Source organism: Myxine glutinosa, chromosome 12 (genome assembly GCF_964187855.1).
Source record: "Myxine glutinosa chromosome 12, kmMyxGlut1.1, whole genome shotgun sequence".
NCBI lineage: Eukaryota > Metazoa > Chordata > Myxini > Myxiniformes > Myxinidae > Myxine > Myxine glutinosa.
In genome coordinates this window covers 106,109,214-106,129,433 of record NC_136272.1, presented here as the reverse complement: position 1 = coordinate 106,129,433, position 20,220 = coordinate 106,109,214, and the positions used below count along the sequence as shown (strand labels likewise).

Below are 20,220 nucleotides of genomic sequence, written 5' to 3'. Positions count from 1 at the left end.
TTAATATTTGTTTAATTAAGAGCCAACCTGCTTACTTGAAAGTGGAGAGAAATAGGTTGTTGTCTTGGAACAGGGGCCAAATCGTTTTTTCCTATTTCCCCATTCACTTCAATATTAAATTCGGTTTGCTCTACAATCAACATTTACATACCACTGATGTTACAGTCGGAGCACTTGCCATGCTGCGGAGGAAAATGCAATTTACTGATTATGATCGGTGTGTTCACATGTCGTTCTTCTTTCAGCAGCTATGCGTACAAACTTATGTTTGTTGGATTATCGATGTGTACATAGCTATGTGTCTTGTTGGATCCAGAAAAAAATGTCTTCATACAGTGCCTACTTTCTGAAATACACAAGTTAAATTTTAGGAAGTTCATAAAGTAAACTAGAAAATAGGAGCAAAATGCATAACATCAGAGATGCATAAAATGGAGAAAAAGAAGAAAATAAGCAAAGGATACCTATGGTCATGTCCAAGACCTGCTGAGATCTTCCGGAGATCGAAAGGCCTGTCAGCAAGATCATCACAAAGACTGCTTGCTGCCTCTGCCTGTAACTGAGCACGGAAGTTTTCCCACAATGCCTGTCCCTCCAGATATGCTCCAAGCAACACTCCGACGAGTGCAGCACTAGATATGCAGGCAATGGGGGGTGGAGGGGGTGGAGGGGGGGGGGGGGGGTGGGGAGGTTAAAATAAAGAGGACCCACATAAAAGAATCATGATATAATTATGGTTGCTTCGATAAATTAGTTAAACGCTAATTAGATAATTAGATAATATTAAGTTAAATTAAAATAATTAGATAAGTTAAATCAGATAATTAGTTCAAATGGTTGCTTCGATTAATATCATGCACTTTTGTTAACAATGGGTTGCCAAATGTAAAACCACAATCAAAGCGAGGGCAAGACCAAACCATATACAACTCGGTTAACTTCTTGATTTGGTACAGGTTAAAAAAATTAATTGTCTTCATTTATTCAGAGTACCAAAAAGGAGCAAATGCAATGTTGAGGGGGTGGTTGCATTTACTCCTTTTAAAACAATGGTTCCCCCACAAAGGCCAGCATCCTCTACCTAGTTTTGCCAGGATGCTCACCTGACGAGGCTAAAAACAGCAATGTACAGTAAGCCCTCCCAGGTAGGCCTTGGGAGGGCCTCAGAACACGTGGCGAGCATGTGGTACGGCAGTGAGGCGTTGAGTACAAATGAGAATTCAGAGTCACGGGCAGTCCTCACTCGAAGTTCTCGGATCACGCGAGACGCCGTAAAGTCTGGTGTGAAACTAAGGGGAAGCAAAGTATTAACATGTCACATTTTAATGGCAGGGAAGGTTAAGCAAGATACAAACTCAGTTGTAGTTGGCAAAAGAAATTCATCACCAGCAACCAGCATCCCATCCCAACTAGCCTTCTCCTCGGAACCCCGTTCAAAGAAAAATAAGTTTGCAGAAAAGATGAACCTCTTTCCATTGAATCTCCCATACTTGAGTTGAGGAGTATTAAAGCAATGGAGATCTGGTCGGAAACATGTGGTTGACCAACACAATTTCAACAATTTCCACATTTTCTCAGTCAGCAGATCATTGAAGATGAGCAATGAATAATGATGAACAAAATTTCCATCAAGTCAAAAATAATACAAGGTACATATATATTGCGAGAGTTCTGCGAAACCATCATTTCCCCAGGTAATGGCATATAACATACAGGTTCCCTAGTTATTTATTCCATGAGTCCAAGTGCAAATAGTCCTTCCCTTTTGTGTAGTGGGGTTTATGGGTCAATATGCGTTGTGGGGGATTAGCTAGGTTTTTACCCTTTTCTCCTCATTTCCTGAAGAACACCAGTCCAAACTAAAAGGCAGGAAGGAGCCTATTTCCCGTAAAAAAGAATCATGGGTACAGCTTTTTACCACCTGGCCAGTTGTCTGTAAACAGCAAATCACGGGTACAAGCTTTACCACCTACCCCCGTTTATGGTAATCGGCAATGAACCTTTACAACTGATGCCACACCAGACTTCTCCCTAAACAGGAAAGAAGAAAAGTCACAAGCTAAGCTGAAACACCTGTGCCATTTCTGCAGCTAAGGCTTTCCTGGAAACAACAAACAAGTCTGAACAGCCTCTGTAAAGAACAAGTCTGTACAGGCCTGAAGGTTCCTTAAACAGCAAGTGTGAACATGTCCAGAAGCTATTTTTATCCTGGCAAAACTCCACTGGTTAAAAAACGGCGTGTTCGAGAGACATTAAAGAGATCTTGAAGAGGTGTGATCAGGGATTCCAAGAGGTGTTCAGAGGTGATCTTGGTGGGTGAGGAGAGACGGGATGGAGCTGGGGAAAGCGGAGCCAAGCTGTGAGACGGAGTTGGTGGAACACTGGGCCGGATCGATCGCAGCGCCGTGCAGGGCACATTACGGAGACCACGTGCCAGGCCAATTATCACCTCTGTACACACCTTAACTCAAGTAATTTCTTTCCTCTACCCCTCACTTAAGCAAATGGGAAACGCAGGCTCGTCAGCCCTCCTTTGGTGAGGCAAGAGGTCGCAAAAAGCATCACTTCCTTTCGTCTTCAGCTACCCTTCGGCACATGATTCTGATGGGCACCCTTGTACTGTGTTTAGATAGGCAGTTGTATTAGCTAGCCATATCGGGACAACTCTGCTCTGTGTCCCGAGCTTTATAAATTTTTTACTCCTTGTATGTTCTTGATCCCTTGTATGTCATTCATTGATTGCTTATACATTAACTGCTCATACATTACTTGCTTATTGATTATGTACATGCTCCCCCTCACCCCTCCCATCCTTGTAAATAAACCCCCTCTTGTTGAATTGTTCTTCCAATCTGCTCGAGATATCTTTTCCGTCAATGGTTCGGTATAGCCCGCACTCGAGTAACCGGGACATTCTACACCAACTAATTGGCTCCAGTCCATGTCCGGTGCCTACTGGGAGTATCACTCGGCTGATTATGATCAGGTTAAGATCAACATGCACTGAAGGTGTAGTGTAGAAAGCCCATCACCCCAGGTAAACGGTAATTAGACGGAGGACCCTGGGGGGATGTGGTCAACTAATTGGTGCTCGCGGTTGCCTCGCAACCTGCCGGGTCACGGAGTAATCAGTGCCTTGGTGGCCTCAAGTCCAGTAGTTCGGGAGGAACCAAGACAACCCCCATCGTAGTGGACCCCGTAAGCCCGTGGCCGTAACAATATTATATTATTTAAAACCGTTAGTCGTCAAAGTGCCCAATCCTAATCGCGATCTCAAAGTTACACACAAATACTTTAACGCAACAACCCTTCTTTCAATGAAGCAGGAATATGCTGGAAGGGAAGGCAGAGATAAAATAAAAATAAAAATCTGAGCAGGCGGACAGCATTGGAGAGCAAGGCCAAGATGGACAAGTCAGGTACTTACGCGATGCTGAATTCACGTGAGGAGTTTGCCTTGAGGGTAAACGCCTCGCAGTTCAGCACGTGGAAGCCATAACCTTCGCAGCTGTAGTCATTGACAGCAATGCTCGTGACTTGCAGGTCCAAAGGACCGGGATTCTCCATTTTGAATGTGCGGGTAAGTGTGAAATTGGGTTGTTTTGATCGCGATTCTGATGACCAGGGTCAAGGAGGGGGAAGAAAAGAACAAGCTCAGATATTCAAGTTATTGACCGATACATAATCTCATTTCTAAACTAAACAGCAACACCTGACAAAGTGAAGAAATAAAACATGCTGAAAAGCATATTTAAATACTGCAATTTCCAAGAAAACCTGTATAACTTTAACCACAACCTGCGCCGAACGGTAAATCATTCCCACAGCTGTACTTTTCCTGCCACAATCCACGTGTCATTCACCAGAAGCGCAGAAAACGTGGGCAATAAGCTAGAGTTTGTTCTCCTTTCACGACCACTATTTAAGAGGTCCACGACAATTTCAAGAGCACAACCATTCAAGCTTTAGCCTTAGTGCCCCAACCCTTCCTCACTGTCAGTGCAGTCACGAAGAAATGATTCCGTGACTTTGAACCGGAGCGAAGAGTTGGGGCTGGGCACTTTTCCACCAAGCCGTAGTGACTCACTGACCCCCTGACCGCTCACCACGATGCCATCCAGTATCGTTAGATTGTTCCTGGTGTCCAGGGGAGGGAAGGGAGGGTTCAAAAGATTTGGATCAATTCATTTTAATCTCCACAAAGCAAGTACAACAAGGCTAACTTGCTGTGTTGCAAAACAACGATAACCATGTAAAAAACGAGAGAGAACTACGCCATCCCCAAGTATCAAGTTTCAATGTAAAAGCCAACACTTACTGCTTCCAAGTTTCCACTGAACAAAGAAACTAACCAAAGCAATAATTTGAGCTCATCCAAGATTCGTGGAACTAGAAAAATAACTAATAGAGGAAGATATGTTTGCCATGCATGTATGACGAGAAGTTGGACGAGGCTTTAGGATCGCGGTCACAAAATCCAATGTTAATCACATAAAGTGCAACAGGGAATACAGGTGCACACAAGCGCTTGACAAAGCAAATCACTGGGCAAGTAACGTGCGAGGTTAGTCAAATTAAATCGCCACTGAATGACCACGAAAAGGGTATTCCGAGTAGTCCTGCAATTTGAGATCTTCATTAAAAGTCAAATTAGAACTTTCAGACAACACCCCCAAACCCCACATTAGCAAAATGTTTAAGTCACTCCTCACTGGATTGATCACCATCTGTGTTTATGACAGATGTGATACTTCCACCCTAACATATTTGGATCGCTTTGAAAATTGGTCTAAAAAAAAACAAAAAACAAAAAAACAGCTTAAATGGCCAGATAATTCTGCTTGGCTAAATTAATGTGGAAATGAAGCATCAGACGCAGAAAGGTAAGGTTTTCGACCCGGATGAGTGGTGCATGGAAACAAGGCATGAGAAGGCAAAGGGAGAAAAGGTACAAACAACACCTTATAACACGTGTTTATAACTTAAGGGTGTAGTACTGGTGAAAAATTTAGAAAACTACATAGGTACCTTTGAGAGGCCTTTACACAAAAACAAAGTCAAGTTAATATCTAATTTTCAGTTTTTCTTGAAAGATATAATCTTGGCTTTAACTCAGAACAGTTTCAACGCTTCTTTGTCATATTACATGCATATAATTTGCATAAATTAGACCGTCAATAAAAAACAAGGAAAAACAAAGAACACATTTCGACTTCTATCTTCTATGTCACAAAAACAAAGAACACATTTCTACTTCTATCTTCTATGTCACCTATCATTCTTTTCACACAAAACTTGGTACATGTATTATACATGTGTTACTCTACTACCTGATGAGGATTTTGTGAAATTATGTCAAATGTTCACTAATTAGCTAATTATGCCAATTACCAGATAAAACTTGGTTGTCCTTCAATAAATCCACAATGGCTACTCCTATAAACAAAAGCCTTCATCATTTTAAAAGAAGTGATATTCTGAATATCCTGTCCAAATTTCAGCCCAAAAGAATGATGCACTTCCCAAGTTATAACAAATTTCATGCAAAATATTATATTGAATTGAAATTTGAATTTTTCAATAATTAGGGGTACTTCTATGACCTCTAATAGCATGATTCTTGTTTATAAGACTATAAGGAAACTGTTCAGCTAAAAAAATAAAATAAAATAAAAATCACCTGTTCACCAGTACTACACCCTTAAATGGCTGCATTTCCTATTTTGCAAACCTTTTATCCAAAAAAGGGCAGCCTTTTGTGGTTAACGGTACTCTTCTCGTCAGTACCGAAGTAAAAACCTACCTGATGAGCACAAGCGAGGATATGGTGAGATTGTTTGTCGGAGCAAAACCCAGGGACACAATTCTTTGCTCCCCAGGAGGCAAATCCAGCCGAAGGCCCTGGACTGCCGATGGCACACCGAGCCATTCACTGGCCTGAAACGGACGAAACAAATCACAATTACAATTGTTGTGATTGGTACTACGTACCGCGTAGTGACGTAGGGGGCATGGCTGGAGTGGTTAATGGCGGCTCATCATGATGGCCGTGTGCTCTGTGAGAGCTTGGTATCGTCTTTAATAAACGACTTGATTAAAGGAGATTCCTGAACTTACTACATGGTGGCAGCGCGGGATCGTGAAGATCAACAAGCAGTTTGACGTTTGGTCTTGTTTTCTTTGCGGATTACCACGGCGGCACGTTCCGTATTTTTTTCAACATGGCGAAGTTCCCGACAATGGACTGGTCCAGCTCGGACCTGGCGGAGACCTTCAAGTTATTCAAGCAACGAATGAACTTGGTGCTGTCGGACGAGGGCGTCGATACGAAAGCCAGGCAGGCCATCAAGATTCAGATTGCTGTGGGAGACGAAGGACTGAGGCGGATCAATGCATCGACTGAGTGAGGATGATAAAAAGGATCCGGATAAATTATATAAATTATTCGAGGATCAGTTGGACATTCATGTAAACTTTTGGATTCACCGGCTGGAAATGATGAGATTTCGGCAGCAAGAAGGAGAGTCCATTGATGATTTCGTCAACCGATGCCGACGGAAGGGAAGGTTGTGCAATTTCTCCGAAGCAGAACTCTCGGAACGGATTATCGAGTTGATTGTTGCGAGCACCCCACATGATGATTTTCAAAAGAATCTGCTCGACCAGGAGGTCAGGTACGACATGGACCTGGTTTTAAGCGAGGGACGCAAGTACGAAGCAATGGTAATCGGAAAGCAGGCCATCCAGAAGATGGAAGGGCCTTCATCGTCTGTGAATGCCATGACACATCGACAAAAGTGCAAAAGGTGCGGACTATCACATCCACCATGGAACTGCCCAGCATACAATGATTATTGTAAGTATTGTGGTGAACTGGGACACTGGGCCCGTTGTTGTGAAAATCCCAAACGAAGCATGAGATATGCTGATGGATACGAGTGGAGCCGCCGTCCTGCAATGGGTGGAAGAGGCCGGCGAGTCAGCAGAAGCAAGTTGAAAGGTATGCTGCGGGGAAGTAACAATAATGGGACCTCGGTGAATGAAGTGTCGGGGTATTGTACTGAAGGCGATGAAGACAGTTACGAAAGTGACACTGAGGCATATGAACACACCAAGCCGTTTCACGTGATCAGAGTATCCGCACTGTGTATGAAGGAGACGAGGGATGAGGTGTACACATTGTTGAACAGTGTATGCCCTGACATGAAAGGTGTATACAAACTGCAGTTGAAAGTGGATACATGTGCGTCAGGGAATACTTTGCCAACGCGTATTGTGAAGGACATGTATGGAAACAAATGGATGTCAAAACTGACTCCGCTTGGTGGGACCAAGCTCACTGCTTACAATGGCAGTGAGATCAAGTGTCATGGAATCCTCAAGCTGTTGTGTCGATATAAAGACTCAGATTGGTTCAAGTACAGGTTCTATGTGGTTGAAGTACCTGGACCTGCAGTACTTGGACTACCAGCGTGTGAACGGCTCAACATCGTCACCATAAACAGCATTGCTGGGCAACGGAGGACATTGCTGAAGGCTGCACCTCCAGCATCAAGGATTCCGAAACCAATGCGCCATGAGGAACAGGCCTACAAGGTGAATTCCGTGGATGATGTGAAAAGGCTGTTCCTGGACAGGTTTGACTGCATTGGGAATTTTAAAGGAAAAGTGAGGCTTCATCTAAAGCCTGATGCAAAGGCATCGATTGACGCACCAAAGAAGTGTAGTGTTCACATCAAAGGGAAGTTGAAGGAGGAACGAATGAAAATGGAAAAACAGGGTATCATCAGGAAAGTGGACGATCATACGGATTGGTGCTCTTCAATCTGTAATAGTGTAAAGAAAGATGGGAGCTTAAGAGTATGTCTCGATCCGAAACGCCTAAGCTCTTGGCTGAAGAGGTGTCCACATAAAATACCGACATTAGCCGAGCTGAACCCAGAATTTGCTGACGCCACAATATTCTCAAAATTAGATGCTCGGGCTGGTTATTGGGCTGTGCATCTGGACGAGGAAAGCCAGGATTTGACCACATTCCGCACACCTTTTGGGCGCTGGTGCTTCAAGAGATTGCCTTTTGGGTTATGCGTCAGCCAGGATCTGTTCCAGCAAGCCATGGACCGCATACTCGAGCAAGCACCAGGCTGTATTGGTATCTCCGATGATGTGGCAGTATCAGGACGAACTGAAGAGGAGCATGATCGTAATCTTCTGAACCTGATGAAAGTAGCACGAAGAGAGGGTCTGGTTTTCAACTCTTTGAAATGTATCATCAAGACCGACCGTATCAACTTCTTCGGCTCGATCTACAGCAAACAAGGAATCTCACCTGATCCTGGGAAGATCTGCGACATCCGGAAGATGCCGTCACCGCAGGATAAGGAAGTCTTGAGCCGATTCATTGGACTGATGAGTTATCTGTCACCACATATTCCCCACTTTGTGGATAAAGTGGCACCCCTCCGAGATTTACTGAAGAATGGAGTGCCATTCATGTGGCAGGAAGACCATCAGTTTGCATTTGAGCAACTGAAACAGAGTGTTGATGCAGACGCCTGTCTAACATACTATCATCATGACAAGGAGACAGTTTTGGAAGTAGATGCGTCACAGAAGGGACTGGGTGCATGCCTTTTGCAGGATGACAAGCCTGTTGCTTTTGCGTCACGTACTCTGACACCCACTCAGTCTGCATATTCAAACATTGAACGAGAAACCCTGGCCCTTGTTGCTGGCATACAGAAGTTCCATACTTATGTGTTTGGGAAACGCTTCAAGGTATACACAGACCACAAACCATTGGTCATGATCATCAGCAAACCGCTTACAAGCGCCCCTCCACGGCTTCAGCGCCTTCTTGTGAAAATCCAAGGCTACGATTTTGATCTGGAGTATAAGGCCGGCCACGAGATGATGCTATCAGACACGCTGTCAAGGCTACCGAACCCAGAGAACAATCAGGAACTGCAGTTGGACACACGTGTAGATGGTATTGAGCTTGATGATGTGGATGATCATCATCGCTTTGACCTCATTGATTTCAGCTCAAGGAAACAGGACCAACTCGGAGAGTGTGGAAAGGCTGATAGAACCTTTCGAGCATTGCAGCAGGTTGTACATCGAGGGTGGCCTGCTAGGATTACAGAGCTGCCTGTGGACCTACGTCCGTACTGGCCATACCGTGATGAAATTGGTATTTGTGACGGTGTTCTCTTCAAAGGTCGACAGGTACTAATTCCAGAGCAGCTACGGAAGGATATCCTCGACCAGCTCCATGAGGCGCACATGGGGATCGAAAAGACAAAACGTCGAGCACGCGAATGTGTTTACTGGCCAAGTATATATCTGGACATTGAAAGAGCTGTCAGAACATGTAAGGCAAGTCAAGAGAACCAACCAGAACAAAGGCGTGAGGCTATGATAGCTCATGAGATACCAGCGGTACCATGGACAAAGGTAGCCAGTGATATGTGTGAGCTGCACGGGCAGACCTACCTCTTGGTGACGTTTTATTACACCAAGTACCCAGTTGTGAAGAGAATGGAATACACGACGAGCAGTGCAGTAGCCAAGGCCACATCTGAGTGTTTCAGTATGTTCGGCCCACCTCTGGAGATCATATCGGACAATGGACCTCAATATGTGGGTAAGCCGTACTGTGATATGTGTACCAAATGGAATGTAAAACACACGACAACATCGCCGAGGTATCCACGCAGTAATGGATTGGTTGAGAGACAAGTTCAAACAGTGAAGAACATGATCAAAAAGTGTATTAGATCAGGGAGTGACATAGATATTGCACTTCAACAGCTGAGGTTCACACCTGTAGATTCCCACCTCCCAAGTCCAAGCGAAATGCTGTTCAACCGGCCCATATGCACCAACCTACCAAGTCGTCTGTTGGTTCCTGCACAACAAAGGCATCAGGAAATTCAGGAACGATTGAAGGAACGTGGAGACCGGATGGCGAAGCAATACAACAGAACGGCTGGGCCGCAATTACCTGAATTGGCTATTGGACATCGGGTTCGGATTCTGAACAAGGACACGCACCAATGGTACCCTGGGAAAGTTGTGGCCCGCTGTAATGAACCCCGCTCGTATATAGTACAGACGCCTAACGGGACGCATCTTCGAAGAACCAGGGCACATTTGCGTGAACTTCATCCACCCGATTGTGGCGCCAAGTGGAAGGACGAACCGACCCAACCAACACATCAAAGTCTACCAACTGCTCGACACGTACATTTCAACAACGACGCTTCAGCAATGGAAACTAATGGCTGCTCCAGCTCCAAGGATGACGAGAGTGCTGAGACAACAAGGCCGGACAACTCTCCGTACTCGACCAGATCAGGCCGTGTGATTCGAAAACCGTCGAGATATCGTGATAGTGAATAACGACCACCAGAAATCAGCCCTTGTAATATTGGTGCAGAGACAATGCGTTGATTGGAATGATTCTGTGTTTTCTCTGTTTTAGCTAATCATACTGAGCAGTAATTACATTTTGGTTAAGAGTTATAACAGTAACCCCATATCCCATCTATGTGTGGTTCAAGTTGTGTCTGATTGTGTTTATTATTTTGATTTAGTTTAGTAGTGTTTTGTTGCATACAAACATAATAATTTCAATGAAAGGGAGATGTTGTGATTGGTACTACATACTGCGTAGTGACGTAGGGGGGCGTGGCTGGAGTGGTTAATGGCGGCTCGTCATGATGGCCGTGTGCTCTGTGAGAGCTTGGTATCGTCTTTAATAAACGACTTGATTAAAGGAGATTCCTGAACTTACTACAACAATGGTGTAGTGAAATTATACTAATGTGAACCCAGGGTGTGCTCGCTTCAAAAGGGGCGTCTATAAGACCCGGGACAACCGGGGCGCACGGACACTCCAGCGGAACTCACTGTGACATAGTCCTGTAGTTTGAATGGTATGTACGCCCCTAAATGCTGCGCTGACTGTCCTCTCTATTGGACCATTGCCATATTGAATCGACCATTGCTCATGAAATACTCTGATTTTAATGCCTGTTGCATGAATGTATTTTTACAGGATGTACTTCAGATCTAAATGATATTAAACCTACCCAGAGGTCAAGTCGTGTCTGAGCTTGATTTTCATGACATTTAATATCATTTAGATCGCCGGAATGGCTGACCACAAGATGATCGTGGTACCAATTCTCGGAGCCGACTCTCAAGCTGAGGGATCAGCATCGGAGTTCACTCACTGGCTCAAAACGCTGGAGAATTATTTTGCTGCTCACAAAACAGAGCCCACCGCTGCGATGAAGCTGTCCGTGTTACAGTCGAAGGTCTATCACACCGTGTTCCGGAACATAGCTCGATTTGAGACGTACGCTACGGCACTAGCCGAGCTGAAGCGCTTATACGTAAAAACACGGAGCGCTGTGCACGGCCGGCATCAACTCTCCCAGCGGCGACAACAACCATCTGAATCGATCGATCGCTACGCGCAGGAGTTGCGCTACCTGTTGGCGGACTGTGTGCAGGACGTACGGACCCACGAGCAAGTGCAGGACGACTTGCTCCGAGATTCATTCATCTCCGGAATTAGTTCTGGGGTCTTGCGGCTCCGACTCCTGGAGGTCGCGGATCTGACATTTACGGAAGCACTACGGCTGGCGCGCGTATATACAGATGCCCGAGAACAATCCACCACATACGATCACCCACGAGTCGTGGCGGGGGCCTCTCAACTCGCGCGACCGGAGAGGGCTACCGCCGAGGATACGGAGGAGGACCCGACCACCACGGCCGAGACTCCGGGTGCTCCTGAAGCGAACTCCGCTTCCGGCCTCACTGCTGCCGCCGCTGCCCGGCCACGGCCTGACCGGTATGCAAAATGTTATTTTTGCGGGAATCGGCAGCACCCTCGCTCTGAATGCCCGGCTCGGGAGGCTACATGCCACCTGTGCTCCACCAAGGGCCATTTTGCAAAGGTCTGCAGGAAGGCCGCTCGGGGCACGCGTCCCCGCGCGACCTTGAATGGGCTCATCGCGGAGCCAACGGATCGAGCGCCGGAGGGGGCGCCTCACTCGGCTTTGATGAGCCGCTCTCCTTCTCGCGGGCCTCTGGCTGCACGCCCGACCTTGGTGAGATACACCGGGCCGCCGAAACAAATGGCGCGAACGCGACCGGCCGCAGCGCGACCGACCTTGACTGGCGTTCGAACGCCTACTTCAAACAAGCGACATGCTCCTGCTGTGGAAACTCCTCTCGATGTGCGGCAAACGCAGCACGAATTACATGCACCCACTTTGGCATATGAATCTGCAGACGGCAGAGATCCTTCTCACGTGACTCGAGCGCCATCTGACGGCGGCTCTTACGAATTACATGCACTCACTTTGGCATATGAATCTGCAGACGGCAGAGATCTTTCTCACGTGACTCGAGCGCCATCTGGCGGCGGCTCTTACGACCTACACACACCCACTCTAGCAAATGAATCTGCTGATGAGCCAACTGACTTCAATGCTCCTGCTGAGGCCCAACCTGCCGACGCTGCCCGAAGGATTGCAGCCGGCGTGGGATCCACCCGCGAGGCGCGATCTTCTCGCCCGGCCGGTACAATACCTGCCGGGTCTGCCGGCCTTGCGCAGGCCATCATTCCGCTCACGGTCGCGGGCGTTTTTGCGCAAGCTTTGATTGACACGGGGTCAACGGATAGTTTTATCGATCAGCGACTCGTGCATCAACATGGGTGGCCGGTTCTCGGGACAACCCGCCGGATCTTCATGGCCTCTCAGGGACTTCGGTTGAGCACAAAAGGGGCGTGTCGATTGAAACTTGTGATAAAGGGACGCACGTTCCCGGACGTGTATCTCATGGTATTACCTGCTTTATGCGCTGACGTTCTGTTAGGACTTGATTTCCTTAAGCGGCATGGACGTTTGGAAATAGACTTCGGTGGGCCGGACACGCTCGCTGTGTGCGCCCTCACTCAAATGGACATGGAGCCTCTCTCACTGTTCCCCAACCTGACCACTGATTGTACCCCTGTAGCCGTCAAATCGCGGCGCTACTCTCGCGCGGACGCGCAATTCATTGCGGAAGAAACGGCCCTGCTCTTAAAGGACGGTATTATAGAACACAGTAGGTCACCGTGGCGGGCCCAAGTCTTAGTGGTGCGGAGTGAGGCCCACCGCCGGCGCATGGTAATCGACTATTCGCAGACGATTAATCGTTTTACACAGCTGGATGCCTACCCCTTACCGGGGATGGACGCCCTGGTACGCCAGGTGGCCCTGTATTCCGTTTATAGCACTCTCGATCTGCGTAGTGCGTATCATCAAGTCCCCATCTCTAGGGCTGATCGCGTCTTTACAGCCTTTGAATCAGGTCAGCGGTTGTACCAGTTCACGCGACTTCCCTTTGGGGTAACTAACGGAGTCGCTTGTTTTCAGAGGGCTATGGATGACCTCGTTGCGAAGGAGAATTTGACCGATGTCTTTGTCTATCTGGACAATCTTACGGTTTGTGGGTATGACCAGGAGCATCACGACGCTAATCTGAAACGCTTCCTCGAAGTCGCGCGGAAATATCGCCTAACCATGAATGCAGCTAAGTGTCGATACTCTCTACGCACGGTAGACCTTTTGGGGTACACCGTGACCCATGGCTCCGTCTCTCCGGATAAGGAGCGTCTGCGCCCTTTGCTCGATATGGCTCCGCCTAGCGATCGGGCTTCACTGAAACGCGCTCTCGGGCTGTTCGCCCACTATTCAAAGGGGGTGCAAAATTTCTACGCGAAGCTCTGCCCCCTCGTGGCCTGCGACACTTTCCCCATGGGCCCGGCCGCCCTGGCGGCCTTCGAGGGCCTTAAAGTCGACATCGCTGGCGCCGCTGTCGCGACGATTGACGAGAGTGCCTCTTTCGTTTTGGAGAGTGATGCCTCAGATCATGCGATAGCGGCGACTCTCTCCCAAGGGGGCCGCCCTGTGGCTTTCTTCTCGCGGACTCTCACCTCCGCCGAGCGGAGGCATTCGTCTGTCGAAAAGGAAGCATACGCGATCGTCGAATCAATTCGGCGATGGCGGCCGTATCTGCTTGGGCGGTGTTTCCAAATCGTCACGGACCAACAGAGCGTTGCGTTTATGTACGACACCTTACATGCTCAGCGCATTAAGAATGAGAAAATCACCCGTTGGCGTATCGAACTCGCCGACTTCTGCTACACCATCAAATACCGCCCGGGGAAGGATAACCTGGTCGCTGACGCCTTATCGAGGCCGGCCACTTGCGCGGGGGTTGTAACTTTGGAGGGGCTGCGCACTTTGCACGGCACTATGTGTCATCCCGGGGTAACGCGCTTCGCGCATTTTGTGCGCGAGGGCAATCTGCCGTACTCGATTGAGGACATCCGCCGCATCTGCCGTGATTGCGCGATCTGTGCGGAACTCAAACCGCGTTTTTATAACCCTCCTATGGGGACACTCGTTAGGGCTACTAGACCGTGGGAGCGCTTGGCGATGGACTTCAAAGGGCCGCTGCCAATGTCGAGCAACTCTCGCTATCTGCTCACTATCGTCGATGAGTATTCACGATTCCCCTTTGCTTACACGTGCGGGGATATGTCGGCTGCCACGGTTATTCGGTGCCTGCAGAATTTGTTTTCTATGTTCGGGTATCCGGCCTACGTGCATACCGATCGGGGTGCGGTGTTCCTGTCCCAGGAGGTGAGGGGCTACTTGCTCCAGCATAATGTCGCTTCGAGCTACACCACCCCGTACCGGCCCCAAGCGAATGGGCAGATCGAACGCTTTAATGGGATTATATGGAGGGCCGTCATACTGAGCCTCCGGACCCTCGGCCAAGGCCTCGATAAATGGGCGTGGTCGCTACCTGCCGCTCTAAACTCGATCCGGGCTCTCCTATGTACCGCCACCAACCAGACTCCTCCCGAACAACTGTTCCACCACCCTAGAGGCTCCGGCAGTATCCAATCTTTACCCAGCTGGCTCGCTGAACCGGGGCCCGCCTATCTCAAACGAGCGGTTCGCGCTAGCAAGTACGACCCCCTTGTTGACAAGGTGCAGGTCCTCCAGGCTAATCCCGAGCATGCTCGCGTGTTAACGGCGGATGGCCGCGAGTCTACTGTCTCCGTACGCCATCTCGCCCAATGTGGGGACGACAGGGATATCGACGAACCCGTCTACGAGTCTATGGACTCTACCGAAGCTTCCCCTATGGAACTACCACCGTTACTTCCGTCGTTCCCCACTCCCGTGCCCGAAGGCGCTGGGGCGCCCCCTCAGACTCCCACCTCCGGCGGCTATTCCGACGCGGGGGACTCCGGGCTTGGGGACGCCATGCCCGGTAGATTCCGAACACGAACTGGCAGGGAAGTTCGCCGCCCCGACCGCTACGGGTGGACCGACTGACGTGGATTGACGTGACCCATTCGATTATTGCTGATGCTTGCTTGCAACCTGCCGAGCGGCAGTATAGTTCTAACGGCGGGGAGAATGTAGTGAAATTATACTAAGGTGAACCCAGGGTGTGCTCGCTTCAAAAGGGGCGTCTATAAGACCCGGGACAACCGGGGCGCACGGACACTCCAGCGGAACTCACTGTGACATAGTCCTGTAGTTTGAATGGTATGTACGCCCCTAAATGCTGCGCTGACTGTCCTCTCTATTGGACCATTGCCATATTGAATCGACCATTGCTCATGAAATACTCTGATTTTAATGCCTGTTGCATGAATGTATTTTTACAGGATGTACTTCAGATCTAAATGATATTAAACCTACCCAGAGGTCAAGTCGTGTCTGAGCTCGATTTTCATGACAAATGGTGGAACAGGGGCTTTTTAATTAACTGGATCCCCTGAGAAACAATCCAAGTTCCTCTTGGAAGGTGTCAAAATGTAACCTGAATAAATAAATAAACAAAACAAACTTCACCAGTTTAGAGTCAGGCATCACAAGAAATGCTTCCGTTTCTTCAATATGATACATGTCCAAGTTCAACCTGAAAAAAAAGAAAAAGATGAATATGGACCATTAGGAATGCAATAAATCTTATTGATGCATCTGTGCAAATATCCTTGTGTGCAATCGGAAATTGGAAATGAAAGCAAGAGTTGAAATGATGAAATATGTGTTGGAATGTTATCGTGTGGGTGGGGGAGGGGGGCAGGGAAATTGAGAATTGAAATGCCTGCAAAGCCTATGAACACATCGCAAATGGAAATTGGGCTACACAGCAAACATGACTGTGGAGAAACGATCAAAAGCTCTAAATCACTGACAGCCAATCATTTCAAATTCTGACTGTTGATGCAATATGATCGGGGAGTGTGAGAAAGCAGTACAATTGAGAAGTTATTATTTTCTCCACTTCTTGCCACCCATCCACAACACACCTATCACTCAGCAGCTTTATAACGGAGGCAGGATTGGGATGCCAGCGGAGGGATAACACTTGGCACGACACAGGCACGTCGGTGGGATTTTCCAGAAGCAACTGTTCGACCTGGATAGAAAGAACGGAGAATAAGGGTGGAAAAGGTCTCGGCATTGGGTTTCAATGCAACCTCAGACTCTTAACTGTATTCAGCCAATTATTACAATTATTACAAAAGCTTGTCATCACATCTTAATTAAACTTGCAAGTCAACCATTTTATTTATTTTTCATCTAAAACCTATTAAATAAAAATGTAATGATCTTGATGAATTAATTTTAAAGGTTAGGTGGTCCAGCAGCAGGAATTTAATTATTTGGGGGGAGGGGGAGTGGGTCAGCGGTGAGGGGCAGGAAGGGGTGGGAGGAGTAGGAGGATGGCCTAGGTCCTAGAGGTATGCACTCGACTATAAACTGTCTAGCCTGGATTAGAATCCCGACCCAACTATGAACTGTCATCCCGGTGTTTCACAGGCAGGGTGATTCATCGATGCGTGTGCCTTCCTATTACAAAGTTAAGGTTGCGGATAGACATTGAACTGGGTGTTCCCTCTGTCGGCATTAGTTGGTGGATGTCAAAGATCGCACAGTGTCCTTTGCAACGAGTGGTGATCTACCGCTGGCACCATGAACAAATTCCAAATTCCTGCTCTAAGCAGCAGAGGGCATTGCATCAGCTGTACCATCAACCAATGAAGCTAGCTCACAGCCTTGTGTTGCACACGAAGAAGTAGAACTCACGCTTCACAACTTGATGTGTGCAGATCAGATAGACAGTCGTACAAACTGACCAAATCATGTGGTTTTGAGAAAACGAGTTCGATCGTTAAGGTCTACACATGGGTAAATATTCACTAACCAGGTCCAAGTGCTTCCTTTTTAAAAGTTAATGTGCATGATGACATCCTACATCATATACTACTTGCATGGTGAAGCATCTAGCAGTCGTGTGTTTCAGACCAGCTGCTCCTTGCAAACGTGAAATCCAATTTGTTTCGGGCTATCCCAATGTTAATCGGAAACTTAATAAGGAGGAAAGCAACATCAGGGCTCCCTCGAGTGAACCTCAATGCTGCTTCCCATTATTACATCTCCCTAAATAACAACCACTTTTATAAAGCAAACGAGCAGGAATCCACCAATTGGCAGAACTTCTGAGATTTATATTGTCAGCAGAGTCAGCCTTCAGCAGTCAGTCATCTTTTTTGCGAAACAAAAGTAACTGCCTCATATAGGCCAGTAAAAATTCCAAAACACAATTTAGCTTCCGAGGAAAGGGGAAACAGCCTACAAAGGAAATTCATCGCAATGCACAAATTAAAATCAAATTAAATTAATAACAAAGAAGAAAAACTTCAAACTAAATTACTGGAGCAGTTCATGAATGACAAACTTAGCGGCATCACTGGATACTTACCGTGGTGGTGTTATGGCTGGTCAGGGGAAATGAAAGCAGCCTCTGAGATTTGTTTATCAAAGAAGGCCACGTGAGCTGTGCAGTTACGCGCACAGCCACACTCTTAAAGATGTCTGTGTTCACCTCGAATGTCCCTTCAGGCCTGTGTAAAAAATAGGTATTGCTACCTGGGTGCTTCAGGTTGTAGACTGATCAATTATACAATAAATCACTGGGGCAGCCAATGACAAATATAGTTGAATAATGGAACTTGCCAAAGCTAATCATACACAGCAAAATTAACAAGAAATAGGAGAATGCAGTATACGAAGAGAAAATCGAAACGACCTCCAAACCAATGCTGCACACTTTCTACTTTATAATACCAGGCTCATCAGCTGGACTCGGACAATTGTCAGAGCGTGGAAGGAGAGACAGTGAGAGTTTAAGCAAACCAAAAAGGTCAGAAGGATTATTGGGCCGGCCGGGAAGGAGCAAAAGGCCAAGCAGAATAGTTCATATAAAATTAAAACAATGACAAATGAGGAGATTTCAAAACAAACAATCAAATGTCCCATAAAGCCTAAAGATAAATATTTGAAAAGATACAACAACAACAGGCATTTTAAGGCCATTTTCCCTGCCAGAGCAGGGGTTAGCCTGAAAAGATAAACTTCAAGAATTCGAAATCAATATACATGATCAAAAGGAAAGCAGACGACAACAGTAAGCAGGTGGTAGCGGCTGGTAGAACCTGAACATTGTGATCCCCATCACAAGTGAAATGACAGATGAAAATGGGAAGACATTCTCAGCAACACCAGCCACCAGATGTCAAATTTTGGACTCAGCAGATAGGCAAACCTCTTGCCCACACAACAATACATTACATTTGTAAGACCATTTTGGACCTTATTGAGCAAGTTAACGTTGCAGATCACTTTCTGCACATCTGACTGAATGGTTAACAAGGAAATTATAAAAATTAAAAACAAAATATACAAAACATTGGAAAGATGAATATCCATCAATATGAATAGCCTGCAAATAATTTTTCAATCATCCACTTTACACAACATTTTGTTACAGATGCAGTTTGTGACACGTTTTCTATAAGAGTAGCAAAAACTATTCCCAAAGCCCAATCGTAAAATTAAAAGTAGAGCGCGATGCCCAAGCAAAGGTTGGAAACTGATCATCCCATAAATCACAATCAGGCGCGTGCACGCACGCACACCTTAAGAGGCCTTTATCTCGCAGGGATGCCCATCTCTGCTGGAGTTCCCGGTACAGCTGTGAATCCAGCTCGACAGTCTCCTTCCGGAGGACGTCCAACCACCGTGCACCAGCTGTGTGTGCACATCAGGAAGTACTGATCACGATAGATATGTGTGTATGTGTATATGTGTATATGTGTATATGTGTATATATATATATATATATACATTATATAATATATTGTTGCGGATATGGCATTTGGCCTCAATATCCGCTTGTAAATACTCCCCTATTTCCCCAATACTCCCCAACTATCCCCAATCCCCCATTCCCTAGTCCCATTGCCTGTAAATAACACTCTGTAGAACCGACCTTCCCCTTTTTCCCCCATTAAATGTCGTGCCCAGGTCCACCGCATCACACGTAGACAACTTTCGGACATCTTGCTAGTTATTCTTAGTCTATGTCAGTTAAGGACTCGTTTCCATTAATTCTGACTCTTCGTTGCACCAGAATGTGATTATATGGCACCAGTAGTGAGTTTAGGACCTTCCCTTACCTCCTCCCATCTTCTTCCCCAAACAACAACAACAACAACAACTACAGCAACAACAACAACTACAGCAACAACAACAACTACAGCTACAACAACAACAACTACAACAACGGCGCGCGGGGGGAGTGTGCGTCCTCACACCGGCTCGGTTAGCCGCCATGACCATGCGCTCCACGGGGTTACCACGAAGGGGCTCCCTGTCAGCCCCTCGTCAAGGGTGGAGCCGGTAACCCCCCCGCACGCACCCAATGAGAAGCAACGAGCCGATTCCATCTGGGGCGGAGCTAACGAGCCGAGGGCGTGTGACTCCCCGCCGGATATACGCGGCCACGTACCGGACGTGACGTCAGATGCGCCCCGAGCTTGAAGAGGAAGAACCAGTCGTGACCTCCGAGCGCTGTGACCTCCCTGCATCTACTGGACCGTACAGTACCCTGTCCTTGAGCCAAGAGTGCACCTTGAGCCATCGATACCCGCTTTCCTTGCCATCAATCCCCGTGTGAGTCAGCCTTTTGTCCCGTTTATCTGTCGTCTGTTGGGGTTAATATAAGAGTGTGTCTAAGTGCTTGTCTTTCTATGCTGTCCCTCTCATCCCTGTAATCTGACCT

The 20,220-nt window shown here is 47.1% G+C and overlaps 1 protein-coding gene across 1 annotated transcript in view; it reads right to left on the bottom strand.

Moving 5' to 3' along the window:
* TMEM131 (transmembrane protein 131) overlaps positions 1-20,220 on the bottom strand; it is a gene marked incomplete at its 5' end in the record, with an annotated part of 190,748 nt that overhangs the window by 36,085 nt on the left and 134,443 nt on the right. Inside the window, 9 exon segments of the mRNA XM_078766170.1 lie at positions 465-632; positions 1,104-1,289; positions 3,428-3,614; positions 3,995-4,137; positions 5,804-5,937; positions 15,942-16,008; positions 16,403-16,512; positions 17,860-18,001; positions 19,076-19,187. Coding sequence (XP_078622296.1) covers positions 465-632; positions 1,104-1,289; positions 3,428-3,614; positions 3,995-4,137; positions 5,804-5,937; positions 15,942-16,008; positions 16,403-16,512; positions 17,860-18,001; positions 19,076-19,187 — 1,249 coding nt within the window.